This window comes from Adiantum capillus-veneris, chromosome 16, assembly GCF_014529385.1.
Source record: "Adiantum capillus-veneris isolate H3 chromosome 16, ASM1452938v2, whole genome shotgun sequence".
In the NCBI taxonomy this organism is placed as follows: domain Eukaryota; kingdom Viridiplantae; phylum Streptophyta; class Polypodiopsida; order Polypodiales; family Pteridaceae; genus Adiantum; species Adiantum capillus-veneris.
This window is the reverse complement of record NC_140946.1, coordinates 3999269-4018429: the sequence shown is the minus strand read 5'-3', so window position 1 is coordinate 4018429 and position 19161 is coordinate 3999269. Positions and strand designations below refer to the sequence as shown.

The following is a 19161-nucleotide window of genomic DNA, read 5'->3' as shown; positions in this document are numbered from 1 at the left end:
ACATGAGTCACTATTTCCAATAGACTGGTTTGAAGGACTCGAAACAGGACCAACTGCTAGAAGACCTTGAGTTGAACCAAACAGACGCATCATACCAGCTAATTTTCAAAAATGGGTCAAAAATACAGTGGATCAGGGGATCCATACGACCACTTAGCAAGCTTTAAGCAAGTGCAAGAGCAGAACGAATATTCGATTTCCATACTCAATTCGAGGGGTTTGGAATGACATTAGAAGGAAAAGCGTTGACATGGTTCCAAAACATTCCACCAAGGTCAATCATGGACTTGAACACATTAGCTCAAGTATTTGTAGCTGCTTGTTCCAAAACGGGATCAAACATAATACGGTAGCTCAAATCTACAGCTTCAAACAGAAACATGGTGAGTCTGTTAGGGATTGTGCAACTCGAATGAAACAATACATTGCCAGATGCCCAGAGCTAGAGATACCTGCAGAAGAACGACTAGTGTCATTCTTTTTAGAGGGACTGTTAAACAAAGAACTCCATGCTATACTCTATAGCAAGAAGCATACCACCCTAGAAGCATGTGTGTCAGATGCTATTGACTTAGAAGACAATTGTGAGATTTTCAACGAAGAAGATGTTCCTAAGGATAACCAAAGCGAGAAAACAACATCTACTAAACCAGCACAAGTGGGAACGGCTGCTGCAGCACTCTCAGCCATAGAAGATATGCTTAAAAGGATGAACGACATGATGAACAACATGCAAAAAGCACTTATGAGGGGACCAGGATAGGGGATGCCTCAACAGGGACAACCAATTAGGCCACAAAAATGGTGTGCAATCAAGGGTAAATGGACCAACCATGAGACCCGCGAGTGCTACTTCAGATCAAAGTATGATGGGAATGTTCAGTACGTGTCTATGAGACCACAAGGAAAACCCATGTACAGATATTAGCCTAATATGGCCCAAGCTCAAAGACCACCGATGGGTATGGAAAGACTTCAACCTGTGTTGGGACAACAACCTCTATATCCAGGACATAATGCAGTGTATGTAAAGTACATGCACTATGAAGAAGTCATAGATGAACAAGCATTAGTGCCTGTTACACCCTATGCGAAGCCTAGTCCATCTACAATAATGGTAGAAGGAGATTGGTATAATTTGCATCCACCACCAATGGAAGAAACCATGACTTATGCTCCACCAAATCTCGCACCAATGTATTATGTATCTAATCAAGGCGTCAGACCTCCCATGGTAAGACCCATGATTAAGCCAAGAACATGCATGAAACTGTCATAACTGTGGTGCAGATGATCATTGGAAAAATGAATGTCCAGAGCCTCTGACAAAAACCTCAAACCAGTTGAAGCCTATTGCATACAATGTTACAAAAAGGGAGGACACTTTCCGGAAGATTGTCCTAAAAATCCTTTGAACAAGGGTAAAACCGTAGTAAACATAGTCCAAGTGATACCTAGTAGCTCATCAAAGAGTGAATCGATTGTTCCAATCAAGGTAATCACTAGAGCGCAGGCCAAGAAAAAGAAACACAACTCCTCTATTGATTCCAAAAATACGAAAGTTTCCTCTCAAAGAATCAAAAGAAGCAGAAGCAAAAGATATGAGATGAGAAAACAAAAACAACGGTTTGAAATAGAGGAGAAAGCAAAAAAGCTATTTCAGGAAAAGTTGAAGGAAACTGGAAGCGAATTCAAGGAAACAACCGTGAAATCTGGAGGATCCATTCTGGTTGATAAAATTTTTGAGCCTATTAATGCCGCCTTGGAAGCCTACCAAGTAGGACTTAAAGAAGGCCAAAACATGGAAAACAAATGGAAAAACTATACTTCTTCAGACATGGAAGCAACTAAGCTGGAAGCTTATCAAAATTTGGTAAGAATCACGCAAGAAATGCTAGGAAAACAAAAGCCCAAGCTTGACAGTTTTGCAAAACTTGAAGAGCTTGTGGTAAGAGACACTAAAGAAAAATCCGATGTGGTGGCGGAACCCCACCTTGAGACAAAAGAACCAGAACTTATAGTGCCTGACAGCGAAGATGCCTTAGATGGAATTCCATTCGTAGAGGAAGACTGGCCAGGACACTTATGGAAAAAAGTGAGGAGATCAATGATGGGAGCCTAACTCTAAAGTCAGCTCCTATAAAGGAAGTCTGGTTGGATAACCTACCTTCTGATATTAACATAGATGTACAATCCTTGTACGGGGATTGCGGATCTGAAGCTTTAGTAGTGTCAAAACCATTGACCTTGAAAACATTACCTTCTTACTTGGGAGATGAATCCATCGTGTGTAAGACCACTCAAGTAAAAAGAGCTGAACAGACCCTAGAAGTAGACAACATTCATTCAATCATGTCTACACCTATCCAATGCACTCTTACCTTGGGAGAACTGTTAAAACTCTTATACTTGATTTGTATGGCCCCCTAGTTAGTGTTGTAGAGGGTCACTTTGGCGAACAGCCCCCTGCATATGCAAACGTAATGGTGAAGTAAAATATTGATTGTGAACGGATAGTGTTTGTCGCAAAGATAGCCACAATTTTTTGGATTGGTGCCTCCAATATTTCCATGTTTTTATATGGAGCACTAGCATGCCATGTAAGGTGCATGGAATTCTAGGCCGTGTTCAAAAAGCAGGGAAAAATGCTAGCAGATGTCTTTACACAAAACCATTGCACTAAGAAACCTTGGAAGATTATGAATAAGCATGTGTTCTTCAAGAACTTGAAGCTCTTTTCACTAAACAAACCGGGTTTTGGGACCAAAAATACTATTATCATTGACAACAGTACATACAAAGTGTGCCAAATCGATGAAGGAACTTGGCTTATTGCTCCAAAGTTAGAGCACCAGAATGTTGACCAGCGACAATAGTTTCTAAAAGGCACTTTGATTGATTGGTTGTCTCTATGGTTGCAATCAGAGGATCGTGTAGAGTATAAAACTGAAAATGTGTTTGATACCGGCCCTAACTCGTATTTTGATGCAATCCTTAGCAAGGTAGCATCAGATATAAGAGGCAGTGATGAAGCCCACTTGAGGAAAGCAATTTGTCATCAACAAAGGGAGGCTGACCTAGAACATGAACGTCATGAGAGGGAAAGGCTAGATAGGGAAATATTATGTAGAGCGAGAAAACTGAGCACGAGCAAGAAGAGAGCAGGAACCAGTGGAGCGTAAACACAAGTGCCCTGGGCAAGGCAAAAAGGCTCAGCAGTAGCATGTCCATCCTATGTAACTTTTTGTGATGTAACTTTATGGAGTTAGCATCAGCAGACTCTTTGTAAAATTCAAAACTATGTAAATCCATTTGATGTTTTAATATCACGATGGGTTCCCAATATCAATGTCCAAAACTGCTTTGACTTTCATTTGAGACGTTAAGAACCAACTTTTGTGCTATAAGATTCTTTTGTGACCAAAACGGGTTTGTTATGTGCCGGTTAGCATACTGGGTATTCTAATTAGCATACTGCGTGGGTATGCTAACTAGCATACCAAGTATGCTGACTATATGCTATTTAGCATACCCAGTATGCTAACTAGCACACTAGGCATGCTATTTAGCAGTCCTAACTAGCATACTCTATGATAGCTAACGGTCTGACTAAGCTAGTTAGCATACGCTTGAGTAAGCTAGCCAACTTAAAAAGTATGCTAGTAAGCATGCCCAATATTGTTTTGAGCATACCTGGTATGCTAGTTAGCATATAGTATGCTATTTTGAAAACCTTATATTTTGTGCTTTCGTAGGGTTTGAGTAAGCTAGTTAGCATACGTAGTATGCTTATTTGCACAACTATAGCATACACTTGAGTAAGCTAGCCAACATAAAAAGTATGCTAGTTAGCATACCTAGTATTCTTATTAGCATACTTGGTATGCTAGTTTGAAAACCTTATATTTTGTGCTAATAAGAATCTGAATATACTAGTTAGCATACCCAGTATTCTTATTAGCATACATGGTATGTTAGTTTGAAAACCTTATTTTGTGCTAACAAGAATACTGAGTATGCTAGTTAGCATACCCAGTATTCTTATTAGCATATGTGGTATACTAGTTAGCATACAATATGCTAGTTTTCAAACCTTATATTATGTGCTTGCTTAGGGTCTGAGGAAGCTAACTAGCATAGTAGGCATGCTATTTAGCATACCTGCTATTTAGAATACTAAGTATGCTTTGTATGTTATTATGCCAACATAAAAAGTATGCTAGTTATCATACCCAGTATTCTAATGAGCGTAACCGGTATGCTAGTTACCATACAATAAGTTAGTTTGCAAACCTTATATTCTGTGTTGGCTTAGGGTTTGAGTAAGCTAGTTAGCATACCCAATATGCTAATTAGCACAACTAGAGCATACACTTGAGTAAGGCTAGTTTTTTGAACATAACTGTGAAGATAGTTGTGACAAGCTATTTAGCATACCTACTATTTAGCATACCCAATATGCTAACTTTATGCTAATTAGCATACCTTGTATGATAGTTAGTGTATAGCACGCTATTATGCCAACATAAAAATTATGCTAGTTAGCATACCCAATATTCTAATTAGTATACATGGTATGCTAGTTAGCATACAATATGCTAGTTTGCAAACCTTATATTCTGTGATGGCTTAGGGTCTGAGTAAGCTAGTTAGCATACCCAATATGCTAATTAGCACAATTAGAGCATACACTTGACTAAGGCTAGTTTCATGAACATAACTGTGAAGATAGTGGTGACAAGCATGCAAGGAAGTTATCATATTGACAGCATATACACACACAAGAGACACAAATGTGAGATAACTACATTTCTCACAACAAAAAGTTTATTAAAAATCCTCAGGTTACAACTTAAAAACTAAAGGGCATGCTACTATAGATTGTTTCATGGCGTTCTGGGGTGATTGTGTATAGTTGCCTTCTCTTTGTGATGTGCTGCATAGGTATTTTGATACATCGTACTAAATGTGAAAGTAGGTGGATGATGGGTTGTTGGTGGTCTAGCTTGAATGTGTATGCATCCAGTTGCTTGTAATACAATCCTTGCACAACATACGAGCCTCTATCAATTACATTGCTCCATTCATCAATGTATCCCTTCTCCACCTTCTCCCTTGCTACAACACACTGGTTGAGGTAGAAATCCACATCCTCCGCATTGGTTGAAGAATCTGGATTTACCGCAAATGTGTCGCCAACACATAGAGCACTACTTAATGCATCATGATGGCCTTGTACATGAAATCATCATAGCCAATGACTTCATCTACTAGAATGTCATGTGTTGGCTTCGAATCAACCTCAAGCTCATCAAGTAATGGTGTCAAAAGGTGATACTCCCAAGGTTGCACGCGAGGTTTGTTTATGCAGCGATTCCAACTTGAGTGCATGCATGCATCACAGAAGCATGCCAATCGTCTTGTTGCAAGGGCATTTGGATCCTACAAGTTGTGACCATGGAAGGCATGCAAAGAGCGAGTTTCTTTAACAGTGGCACAATTCCACTTGATTTCCCTGTTCACATCCCCTAATTTGACCTCTCAGAACACACGGGCACATTCCCTATCTTTTGCAGGATATGATGCAGGTTGTGCTCCCTTTGACAAGTTTACTTGGCAATAATAAATCACATCTGCTATATACTTTAGAATAGCTCCATTAGGCTTCAGTTCTTCATGGGTCAGGGTTCTTTTCACAACTACTCCTACACCATCGTGCTCTCCCTTGCCATGCCCTAATCCAAAGAAGAACCAGTTCATTGCGATCCCTTTCAGTCCACCATATCTTGCAATAAAATAGAAAGGTGTGGCTCCCTTGAACTGCGAGACCGCACCATCAAACCACACCCAGTGTTGTTTGGGAGTCACACCCTCTTGTTGTAACCAATCATGGTGTAGCATAAAGAAATCTTGCACAAAAAATGTGTCATGCACCTTGTCATCTGATATGAAGAAGTGGATTGTTTGAATACCTCCCCTTCCTTGCGGTAGTACGTTATGTGTACAAAAATGGTTGCCTGACTAGAATGCCAATGCATTGACTGAATCTCATTTTTGCTCCTCGAAGTCATAATTCTTTGCAAAATCAACAATTGAAACAACAACGTCATTCGAAAACCTAAGTAGACAATCCTTGAATTGTTGTGCTTGCCATCAAACTGTATAGTTATGAGTGATAAAGATCTTCAACTTGGTCTTCAAGAGTTGAAGGAACTCCCATCACTGCATTTATTTATGCAAAAGATCTTTTATTTTTTTTATTGTTTCCATGCTTGTCTTTGCTTCTACATATATAGGTGTAAGCCAAGGAAAAATGATGCACGCACCACAATGCAATTCTTGTGTATGAGAATTTATTCACGCACTATGGCTTACCAATTGAGATTTTTAGTGATAGGAGAACATATTTCCTTGATGAGGTTATTAAGTACTTGCTACATAAATTCATGGTAATTCACAATTTCGCTCTTTATCACCCCCAAGTCAATGGACAAGCTATACACACTGACAAATTTTTTAGTTCTGTTCTCATGAAGCTTCTTAGCACTAGACAAATTGATTAGAAAACACAACTACATTATATATTATGGACATATTGCATTGCTTACAAAATCGCTTTGAATTTAACACCATTCAATTTAGTTTGTGGATTAGATGCAATACTTTCCATGGAATTTATATTTTTACACGTCGGGTAGCAAAAACACTTAAGTGGAATGGCCATGAACTGTTAAGCAGGTTAGATGAACTTGAGAAATTTGATGAATAGAGACTCCTAAATATCGCTCATATCTACATGTAGAAAAGAAAACAAAAACAATTGTTTAGTTCAAAATTACTCACCAAAATTTTCAAAAAACGAGACCTTGTTTTGGTATACTCGTTGTAACACCATAATCCAAAGTTTAAGAAAAAGGGGAATAGAGCGATCGATAGTGAAGATTTATATTCGAATGGTGTAGTAAAACTCACCACATCAATTGAGGATATTATGGACAACTGGATTAATTATGGAAGCTATAAAAGTAATCATTTTCCGCTAACTAATCAGATTGCATGCAGCCAAGGAATAAAAGCTCAAGAAATAGCAAGTGATGAAAAAATCTCAAGATGAGGCATGACTTTGAATTCTCAAATGCAAGTAACTCATGCATCCAAAGACCACACCAATGGAAGCCATTAAACATGTACTTTCTAATGATTCCATACAAGAAGGCATGGATGTTAAAATCTGGATTGGTTCATCAATAGTTTATCAAGAGCGGGCACTAGTTTTATAGGTGTCAAGGCATATGATATGACTCACACTTATTTTCAAATGACCACTGAAGAAATGAAACCCTACAGAATGAATCTTTTTACTACCAACCAATTTTTGCTCTACACAATTGGGAGAGTATAAATTGTTGTTACCATTCAAGATATCCCATGCAGACAGTTGTTTTATATCATATCTGATAACAAGCTAGCAAAAAGGGTAATCCTTGGAACACCTTGGATTTGGACCTATAAGGCAATTCCAATTCCATGTAAGCTTATTGAAACCCTATATACGTAGTGATGACCAACTCCTTGACGCTAAACAAATTGTCATGCCAACCCAAAACATCTTGGAGCTCCAACCATATAGAATTTTGAAATCTCAAGAGAAAATCCTTTGGAATAGAATTCTTAGAGAAAACCTTGTCTACTGGGAAGAACTATCCAGAAGAAGATGCAACATGGAAAGATGAAGCCACCTTAGAGAAGGACTACCCTCACTTGTTCTCGAGATGAGGACTTCTTGAATCCCTAAGTTGGGGAGTGTGTTATGTGCCTAAGTTTTTATCAATAAATTTTGCTTCCACTCAAGACCCTTATTGAAAGTTTACAAGCATTCTTAAGTCTATTAATAATAAGGTATTTGTTCAAGACAATCGATTATGGAATCGGACATTCTATGCGCAAGTTATGTTAATTCTATGTTTTAAATCTTAGGGAATGAAGAGAAGGTTCTCGAGGCCTTACTTTTAGGAAAGTGGATCCTGAATATTTTGTGGATTTAAAATTAATACAGAGAAAAGGACTCCAAAAAGAAAGACCAATCTGCTCATAGCTAAAAGTAGAGGTCGTCCATAGTTGACTACGCAAAAAGAGTCTTACAAGTTGGCAAGCAAGTTTTTTCGAGCAACAAAAGAAAGGAGTGAGTTTCTCAATAAATCTATTTGTAAATTAGAGAGATTTCCAAAAGTGATAAGGGAAAAGAGATGGTCGTAGATTATCAAAATCATCAAAATCTTCGATGACACACACTAACTGACTTGATCACCGCAGAGAGGATCGTGAGTCAAGGAAGCCCTTCCCCGTCTTTGAGAACCACAACCAATTGCAGGACTACATAATTAAATGCCCTCATTGTTTCATTATTTAATTTTTATATGTATGAAACGTATACTTTCATTTGGCCAATAAGGCGAACTCATGATACTCTAAAAAATGTTTAAAACACAGACTTTTCTTCACTTAAAACTACAATGAACTGTGTGATGATTGTATTAAATTTGATCACATTTATTTTAAAAAAAGACTCTTGAGCATGTTGGCAAAGCTAGAAAACTGCTTGAATCGGTTTGTGGTGCCACATACCCTTTTCGATAGCTGTCCGGCTTCTCCAACATGCTCGAGAGCCTTTCGCTTGATATAAATGTGATCAAGTTTTACCAAGTTTTTGACTTTATATAATAACCACAAAATCTTCAATAGTAGCATCTGGCCCCGCTACAACAGTGCTCAGATCCACCATTGCTGCTAGTAGCATCACCCCGTGCTAGAAGCGATCTGTGCCAGTGTGAATTGGTTGGATTACAATCAAAAAGATCATATGAAGGCCTACTAAAGTTGTCATTATTTTAAAAAGGAAAAATTACCCAAGTATTCGTGTATTTTGTAAAATTTCCCAAAATGTCTCTCAAATTTTAGAAATTCCCAAAATGCCCTTGCGTCCATTTTTAATGGATTGCTTCAACTTTTAGATACCTCATCTTTTTTGCATAATAGAGATCTATCTTTAAGAGGCTTACATAAGCAGACAAAAAAGTCCTTTGTATCTACTAATAATGAACGATTTGATCCCAAGAGCCAACGATATGATCACAAATACTGCTCCTTGTAACATTCAATGGCCTAGTAACTTGTGTGTAGTGGAAAATAGCATGAACATAGTGAGCATTTCATTAGAATAGATTCCTAATGAGAATAACAAGAGTGCTTGGGTGGAGAGAGCAACAAAAAGTATAACACCTAGTTAAATAGCATGAACAATACTTCAAAAAAGAGAGAAATTAATCTATTGACAACAGTTGAGGACCGGATTTACATGGAGCTGGCGGTCCCCCCTCCAAAAGGCTTTGTGTTATGGTTTCTCGCATCAAGAGAGACATTTTACAATACTATTCTTTGTGTTCTTCAATACTAGCTAGTGCAATGAAGATGGAAACTTCAAGCACTAAGCAAAACACTTATAAAACACAACATCAATTCCCTCGTGGTCTTAGACCTAAGACCTCACACACCTTCGAGGATGGTGAGAGCTAGCGGGGTATGAGAGTAGATTGAGAGGAAGAAGGAGTAGTCTTACGAGAAAGATGTACATCTCCTCACATAATCACTCATATTAGCATAGCTTAGCTTAGTAATTAGCATGGTAGAGGAGATGAGCATGCATTGAAGCTTGGCTCTTGGTTGGATTTGCATCACAAAGCCAAGAGTTGTTGGTGTAGGCCTCCCTTCGCACAAGCTTGGAGTAGGTGATAATCTTTCCATTAAAGCTTGAGAAGGAGAGATAGAGTCTTCTTACTCCACACATGGACTAGTGTGAGTGTGTATGCCATAATGCTTTGAGAAAATCAGCCCCCTCTCTCTCTTGGTCGACCCCTCTTGCTATCTGCTCATGCTCACACCCTATTGGACCTCTCCAGGCTTAGCCAATGGAATTTCAAGAGCATAAGTGATAGCCTTCTGACATGTGTCCCCCTTTTCCCTTTTGTGAGAGATTTAGGTAATTAATTAATGCAACTAAACTCTCATTGGACCCCTTTGTCTCCTGGCCAATAGGAATCAAGCAAGCCATTGGACTGCTAAATGCTCAATGGACCCCTTGGGAGACTGTCCAATAGTCTTCTAGAGAGCTTAATTCCTATTGGTTCTTTTATTAAGTGCTTTAATTAAACTAGATTTACTCTAGCCTAATTCTCATTGATCCACCTCCATGGCCATCCAATAGGATTTGAGTACACCTTGTGGGCATCTGGGCTAGGGAGATGACATGTGTCCCTCTTTCCCCTTGTGTAAAGGAAGCTTGTGAGTGTGTGTGTGTGTGTTTCTCTCTCATCCCCTACTTCCAGGGCTCGCCCCCTCTCTTTGAAGACTTTTTAGCACACACACTAAGCATCCAATTTTCCTAGTGATTGACCTTTGGACACAACCTTTGAATTTTGGAACCTTAGCATTTTGGAAGTCTTAATGGGCTGAACCTTAGGGTCTTGTAAGCCCATTGTTGTACTTTGCTCTTTTGCAAATGCCCCCCCTTTGGATCCCTATTTTCCCTCCTTTGAATCCCTACTGTGGCCAATCTGTCAGCTTAACCAATATTCTAGCTTTTTCTCCCCTTATACTTCCCCATATTAAATGATGAGTTTAAGATGAGAAAATCATTTAGGAGAATTAGATATTAGTTATTATGACACTTCTAGTATTTTCTAACAATGGAGAACCAATATTCCTAAGAAGAGTTGCAAAAAATTATATGTTGAGAGATGTATGCGGGATTAATGAGGGGTATATTGGGAATTTTTAAAAATTGAAGGGCATTTTGGGAAGTTTTAGCCAAACAAGAGAGGTGTTTTGGGGGTTTTTGAAATTTGAGGGGTATTTGAGCAATGCTAACAAAGTTTGGTGGCATTTTTCTGATTTGCCATTTTAAGAAATAAAAACCCTTCATAGGTAGCTTTGAACAACTTTGAATATTACGTAGCTTTGAAGACCTTTTTGAACTTGCTGGACCCATTCCGCACCGATGCGGACTGGTTTCGACAAGTTTCACAAGGGTTGGAGAGAGGCATCAGTGATGGTGAAACCTGATTGACTTCACTCTCTCCTCTCTAACCCTGTTCAAGGTTAGCATTACTACCAGATAATGCCATCTACTCTCTCTTCCCTGGAAATCTTCAATATCAGCCCTCACATTGGAGATGGAGATGCGTGCCTACATCGACTCTAGCTGCTTCTTGCTTCGAATGCCTTATCGCCTCATCAACCGAGCGAAGGTGACTACCATAACCAGCATGCAACCATGACAAGCTTGAAAGATCTGGAAAGAGTAGTGGGTGGTGTTTTGCATGTGTCCAAGAAGGGCGATGCCTGACACAAAGGAGTGCATGATAAAGGTCTGTCAAAAATTCCTTTCATTTGCATGAGTGGCTAAGGAAAGTGGAGGGGGGCTGGCTCATAATTTCAACCATAGAGGAAGCTGAGCCTAGTTGTGATCCCTGGCCTCACCTCTCCTCAATGAGACTAGAGAGCTTATACATGTTGCAACTATAGCTTCCCCCTTCATTGCAATGAGCTACTTATCAAAGGCAAATATGGCGGCCCTGATGGTGTCTGATTGTTTAAATTAAGACTACAACTTGGATCTTGTAATATAGTAAATTACAAATTGAATCAAAGAAAGTCCTCACTCAATTAGTCGACCAATGCTCAAGAGCCTCTCGTCACCTTCAAGCATCAATCAACAGTTCATGCAGAAGGCGTACAGAGGTCCACTCAAGTCCAAAAACATTAACCATCAGCAATCTATTTGTAGATTGCCTAAGTTTTTTAGAGAGCATTTTCAAGCACTGGCTTGAGTCCAGCTTCTTTATGATAGCTGTATGTTCCCTTCTTTGACTCTTGCTACCTATTGAACAAAGGATCACAAGAGAATAGTCTTCTTAAGCAAGTAAGAAAATTTGGCCACGAGGTTTATGAGCCAGTAGGCAGTAGGTTGCGCTTGCATGACATGATTATTTTCTTCAATATACCTTGCATTTGCATCAATTTGTCAAGGGTGTTACTCATATTTGCTCGAACATTGGCTTCACTCATTTTTTTTGCTTGTTGATTGGAAAGCCCCCGCAAAAAGCACTGAGAGACATGTAGCCAAAAATAGAGATACACGAGGTAAAGATCCAAAAAGCATGCGCCAAGAATAACACACCCCAAAAGCGTATAAAAAGCAGAAGAGGGTGGGTGAGCACACAACAATTAGAGAGGATGAGCAAGAGAACTCTACAAAACAATTTATTGCGATGGTGAAAGTGCCACCCCGGCACTACCCCCTTCACCTTCCCACTCCTTGACTCCCTCCAAGGTAGTGACCAATGTAGCAATCAAGGCATAGTCCATCGCTCCTCCACTTCCTCCAAGGCAGTGACCAATGTAGAGACCAAGGCATAGTCCTTAGCATACTTGGCAACGAGGCTGTGAAGGCTTTGTTGACTGAGTGCAAGGGACGAATGTTTACCAAAAAAAACTTTTGAGAGGTCACCCATCCCAAAACTGTTTTGGCAGGAGAGCGCTTAACATGGATATAAGAGGACTCAAGAGGATCACTATTTGTACACGAAGAAGCTCAATAATGATTCATTCATTCTTCTTGTGTTATGTATCAATGACATGCTAGTTGTGTTATGTATAAATGACATGCTAGCTGTTTGAAGAGCTCTCACAAAATTACCAATTTGAAGCAAATGTTCAGACTTTTGCTATGAAGCATTTAGGAGAACCTTGTCACTTTTTTTATTTGTGTATCGAATGTAACAAATTCAAGGGGATTGCATTGTTTTAGGAATTGTACATTTGTAAGGTCTTGTAATGTTTCAATATCCAAAAGGGGGGGGGGGGGGGGGGGGGGGGATTTGTGTGTGGGGGGGTTATCAAGGATCCCAATGCCGATATATCTGGAACTTAGCAAGGATGATCCCCCTAAATCGGATGCAAAGAAGGCCGAAATTGCTAAGATTCCGTATTCCTTATTTGTGGCCTAGTCTCATGTACATGACGGTGGCTACGAGGCCAGACATTACATTTGCAATGGGAGTGCTAAGTCATTACATGGCTAACCCTGGCAAGAAACATTGCAGTGCGATGAAGTATATCCTTACGCTTCAAAAACAGTGATGCATTTGTCGTTATATACGTGAATGCAAATTATGCAGGGAATGTAGACAACATGAGGGGTTGCTATGTTTTCATATTTTTTGGAGGAGCTATCTCTTGGAGATCATGTCTTCAAGATCGCATGTCCTTTTTTGCTACAGAGGCTGAGTATGTTGTAGAGTGAGAGGCTAGCAAGGAAGCTTTATGGTTGTCACATTTAATGGGAGATCTAGACAAGGGTCATAAGCTTCAAGTGTTGCATTGTGATAGTCAGAGTGCCATTGGTTTCTGTGTTTCATTCCAAAACGGAACACATAGAGGTGACGTATCACTTCATTCAATATGTGTTGGCATTTAAATAAGCACTTTGAGCTTGTCAAAGTTCATACCGACGATGACCCTTGCGGATGCTCATACAAAGAGCCTAGCTTTGAAGTGGTTTTCATTTTCCATGGAGCTAATGGGTGTGGTTCATGGTTGTACAAGATTTATACATCTTTTGTTCTTTGGTCACTTAGGGCCACATTGGCCTTTAAGGGAGGTTGTTGGGATAAAGGCCATGTCAACTGACCCAATACCACTAACACTCATCCCTAACTCACTAACCTTGATCTTTGGATACAATAGATGAATAAGGGATCATGACTAATTCATGCTGTACTGACTCCGTCAAGTAAGCATCTCCCTCTTCTCATCTCCTTCCTCATCGTACACACATGCGCATTCTCTTGCACCGCTCACTCATAGAACTTGCAACTGCACCCTTTGTCTATGTACACCACAGCTTGGACAATGACAACCAAGAGTTGGCATGGTTGTTTGTGTCCACACAAGAAAACCTAAAACAGACCTTCCACAACCCAATTTCATGTCATCAACACACTATCATCATTCATGCAACCTTCAACTCACTATCATCATGGTTGTTTGTGTCTTCACACAAGAAAACCCAAAACAAACCTTCCACAACCCCATTTCACGTCATCAACACACTATCATCACTCATGCAACCGTCCACACACTATCATCACTCACAACACCTTCGACCACCTTGTTTATGTCATACATCATCACATTACCATCACTTGCACGAGCAAGGCAACAAAACAAAAATTCTTGAGTTAGATGCATTGGCAATTATAGTAAGTGAACCACTTATATATCATCCAAAATGAGATTTTCACTTTTCAAAAAATGCCAAAACAAATATGTTTACTTTTGTAAACAAGAAGAGCATATAGCCTTGGCTTTGTGCAAGCCATAACTGTTATGTCACCAGAATATGGAACATAGTCTAGCCATAACTGTTATGTCACTAGAGTATGGAAAATTGGCTAGCCCATTTCTCTTTAAAACCAGCTAGATAGATCACAATTGGTATGTTGGGATTGTTTCCATGGTGTTGGAATTCTCCCTCTCTCTCTCTCTCTCTCTCTCTCTCTCTCTCTCTCTCTCTAGTTTGTGTATTTGAAAGCCCTTGCACATGAGGATGAAATCAATTGTTGTGACATGCATAAATCAATGTGGCATGAATATTCTGACTGCCGCTAAGCCACATTAGTAGGACACAATATGTAGTTTACCATGGTAGCTCTCTTTTCATGCGTGAAGGCTTTCGATAATGACTTTATTATCCTCCCTTTCTTGCATCACTGATGACTTGTGTGTGCAAGTGTCTAAATCTCCCTCACTCTGCAATAGTCATCGTGTGTTGATGGTGTAGGTGGCAAAAATCTGTCAATGAGCGAAAGTATCAACAAATCTGATGGCTAGCGAGTAAGCCTCTTGCCACTTCCCATTTGTTATGTGCATTGTGCACTTGCATTGGCAAGCCAAAGGTTTTGACTTGGTGGGTATGAAGAGTTCGAGTGGGACTGCCCTCTCATTAAGGAGCTTGAATTGCAGCATCTGATGTGTGCATAGTTGAGTCCGTGCCCACTACAATACACTACACTATTCAGCCCTAAGGGTAGTTTGCCAATACGTTCCGTTGCGGGTAGTGCTTGGAGCTGTTCACAGACTGAAGCCCCAAGTTCTCCTTCCACCTCTTGTCTCTTCTCTCTCTCTTTCTCTCTCCCCCTCTCTCACCTCCCCTACCTTCCCTCACCTACCCGCAACATCATCCAGCCAATTTCCTCCTTTTGGGTCGTACGCTTGCCCTGTTCTACCGAACTCTGTGGATGCAACGGATTCGGGGAAGCTGTCTTCCAATTGAGGATCGTGGAGATGGTGGCGAGGGCGTGCGTGAGGAAGCAGGTTTGTAGAATCTAGTGAATCATGTAAATTCTGCCCCAGTTTTGTAGATCTGCAGTGGGATGGGCGGCCCTTTAGCATGGCAACGACGGCATCAGAAAATGCACAGGGGAGGATCAAGGAGCAGGTGAGGAGGAGGTGGTTTCATCAGTATGGCTCCTCACGAGGATGAACTCTCGGTAAAAACCCTTCAAAAACGGTACGAAGGGCTTGTTACTGTGCGCAGCAAGGCCATCAAGGGAAAGGGTGCCTGGTATTGGGCGCATCTAGAGCCAATCCTAGTGCAGAACCAGACTACAGGAACGATCAAAGCAGTCAAATTGCGATGCGGCCTCTGTGCTGCCCTTTTTTCCGCCTCGAACCCCTCCCGAACGGCATCGGAGCATCTCAAGCGGGGCACCTGTCCCAATTTTAATGGCGTTGTCCCCAAACCCCTTGCTTGTGCTCCTCCTCTCCCCTCTCCTTGTCTTTCTCCCAGGACCTTACAGGCAGCTGGTGGCGCAGGAAGTCGAAAACGGCATGCCCCTGCCTTGCCAGCACCACCCATCACGTCCCCTGACGATATGATGCTGAGGGGAGCGAATGCTGCTCCTCCGCTCATACTCTCAGGTGGCAAGGAGGATCTGGGTGCACTAGCCTTACTGGAAGATAATGTGAAGAAGCTCAAGAGTCCAGGGGGGGGCAAAGCTACCAGCCAGGGTCTAAACAAAGGGCAAATTGAGTCAGCGCTCAATCTGTTGGCAGAGTGGCTTTATGAGTCATGTGGGACTGTCTCCTTCTCATGTGTGGAGCATCCAAAGTTTAAGGCTTTCCTCAACTTGGTGGGGCTTCCTCCAGTCAGCCGAAGGTACTTGGCAGGACCCAGGTTGGATTCTAAGTATGAAGAGGTGCGGGGGGAGTCAGAAGCCCGGCTAAGGGATGCTATGTTTTTTCAGCTTGCCTCTGATGGATGGTGGAAAAGAGTGACAATCATGGGAGAAACTCTCATCAATGTGACACTCAACCTGCCAAATGGTACAAGTCTTTTCCACAAAGTTGTGGCCCTCAGTGGCCCAGCTCTTTCAGAGAAGCTGGCAGAGGAAACACTTTGGGAAGCCGTTGTTAGTGTTTGTGGGTCTGCCCTCGAGCGCTGCGTCGGTATAGTGGCAGATGCCGATAAACAAACACTGAAGGCATTGCAGGAACTAGAGCAGAAAAACAGATGGATGATAAATTTAACTTGCCAAATTCATGGTTTGAGCAGCTTGTTGAAAAGCTTCTACAAACACCTCTCACTTTTCAGAACCCTTGACAATGAATGCAGAAAGGTGACTAGTTTCTTTGCAAGCAAGCCACCCGCTTGGAGCTATTTGCAGAAGTTGCAAGGGGATGGCTTCGATGGAGTGAAGCTGTTGAGGACACCCCCTCCCAATTTTTGGTTCTCTGAACCTCCCCAATTTTTGTATTCTATAGCCATAGCTGAGGACATTGCCAGCTCTGCAAGGGTGTTGCAAATGGCTGGCATGGATGATTCTTTCAAGATGGCTTATGCAGACGATCCCTTAGGGAGAGAGGTGGTCGATCTTGTGTCGGGTATGCGATTTTGGTCAGACTTGGAAGCGGTCCTGTCCCTCATTAAGCTGGTCAAAGTGACAGTACAGGAAGTTGAAGTGGAGAGGCCATCTGTTAGTTACTGCCTTCCACTGTGGGTTAACTTCCGGACCAAAGTAAAGGACTGGTGTGCCAGGTACGACAAGGATGAGAGTCTTGTCGATCAAGTTATAGAGAAGCGGTTTAACAGGAGTTACCACCCAGCGTGGTCTGCTGCATTTATTCTTGATCCTCTCTACCTGATCAGGGACACTAGTGGCAAGTACTTGCCCCCTTTCACTTGTCTGACATCAGAACAGGAAAAAGATGTTGACCGCTTGATTACAAGGCTCGTGTCCCGTGAAGAAGCACATATCGCAGTCATGGAGCTTTTGAAATGGAGAGCTAATGGTTTGGACCCGCTCTATGCTCAGGCCGTCCAGATGAAGGAAAAGGACCCAACAACAGGAAAGTTGAAGCCTGTCACACCGCAGAGCAGAAGGCTTGTATGGGAATCATGCCTAAGTGAGTTCAAAGTACTGGGCAAGGTAGCCGTGCGGTTGATTTTTTTGCATTCCACTGCCAGCAGCCTCAAGTGCAACTGGTCCATATGGAAATGGGTGTACAGGAATGGGAATACCAGAGTTGCAGCAGAGAAGGCCCAAAAGATGATTTACATTGCATCTCATGCAAGGCTAGGGAATAGAGATTTCACTGCCGAGGAGGACAAAGATGCAGACCTGTTTTCCTTCGATGAGGATGATGGCATACCAGAGGAAGTCTTTCTCAATGCCACGTTGTAACATTCATTTTAGGACTTAGAGATTATTCTTTGTATCGTCTTTTTTGGCTTCTTTCCCTTTCAGGGTGTCATGACAGTACATGGGGAATGAAGCCCACTGCTTGGTTTTGAAGCCTGACATTTCACAAATCTGTACATCAGACGTGACCAGTCATATAGTGTCCATCAAAGCCACCAAAGGGTGAGAGCTTCAAATGCTCTTATACAATCGCCCTTGTCAGCTGGTCATGGATGGGAAGGTCTTCAAGAGGAACCCACTCTACTCGATGTTTCTCCCACGTGATTCATGACAGTGCTAAATCTGATTTATGAATTTAGCATGCGTCTGTATGAAGGAACTGGTCCCAAGGGAAGGGACTGACAGAGCTCTCTGCGATCGCTGGGTCTGTTGTAACTACAGCATGCGGTGTATGCAGGCTTTTTTGTATGTATTACCCTCATTACATATAAACTGTATCAGGTAATGTGCCTGTTGTTGGCAAAACAGGGTCCAATACGGTTTCCCTTCTTTACAAGTTGTGCTGCCAATTTGTCAAGAACTTCGGAGCGAGAAGCCGGGTTGATTACTTTTTTTTATAGTGTAGCTCTTGAAGCAGCACACTTGTTTTGAATAATTACAGTTGCGAAAGTGTAGATCCACCAGGACTGTTGTTGAAGTGAATTAGATCTTAGGGGCCTGTTTGGGTGACATTAGTCTGTTCTTAGTTTCAAATTGTACTTATGTCCTATGGAATGGTGTAGCTGTACTTTGAATATTGTCATTACTGCCCTAGGGAAAGAGTCTTACTCAATTTTATCTCAAGGTATTCCTTGTCATCATCTTGCTGCCTGCGTTTGCAAACACCCAAGCCTCACTTGGTTTGGTACAAGTGGCTTAAAGCACCTTGTGCATCACATAGATACGAAGATACATATATTGACCTCGTTTGAAGGTTATTTGTCGCTTCGTGACCCATCCTTGTACTTTTGACCTTACTTACGCATGTTTTGTGGGCTCCTTTGATCAATGTTTGGTTGTTATAGGGAGAGGCGCGTTCTTACACCTTCAAGAAAGTATGAAAGGCAATGCACACAAACAATAAGAGCTTGCATATTTCATGCATATGGGTATGTATGAAGAAGTCCGTGTCTGTTTGCATTAGGATTATGTACTCCGTTTCCGATTGGTATCTTGCAAAGCCTAGAGGTGGTTGCTATAAATAGGTCATACATGTGTTGATCGAACTAAACATTGCAGCAAAAAGTCCCTATCAAACCCTCCTAATGTTTGCTGCTGCATAGTATCACAATGCTTCTAGTAGAGATTCTCATTCGGCCTAAAGGACTTGTCAGGCTTCCTTCAAAAGGGGCTTTACATTTAA

General features: G+C 41.3%; 1 protein-coding gene and 1 pseudogene across 1 annotated transcript; one reads left to right on the top strand and one right to left on the bottom strand.

Annotated features, from left to right (window-relative positions):
* Nucleotides 1-4852: 4852 nt before the first annotated feature.
* LOC147438470 (uncharacterized) lies at nucleotides 4853-5459 on the bottom strand (annotated as a pseudogene).
* Nucleotides 5460-15138: 9679 nt separating this feature from the next.
* LOC147438469 (uncharacterized) lies at nucleotides 15139-18826 on the top strand. Its single transcript, XM_086484569.1, has one exon. The coding sequence runs from the start codon at nucleotides 15582-15584 to the stop codon at nucleotides 17799-17801; it is 2220 nt and encodes a 739-aa protein (XP_086340695.1). The 5' UTR covers nucleotides 15139-15581; the 3' UTR covers nucleotides 17802-18826.
* Nucleotides 18827-19161: the final 335 nt, after the last annotated feature.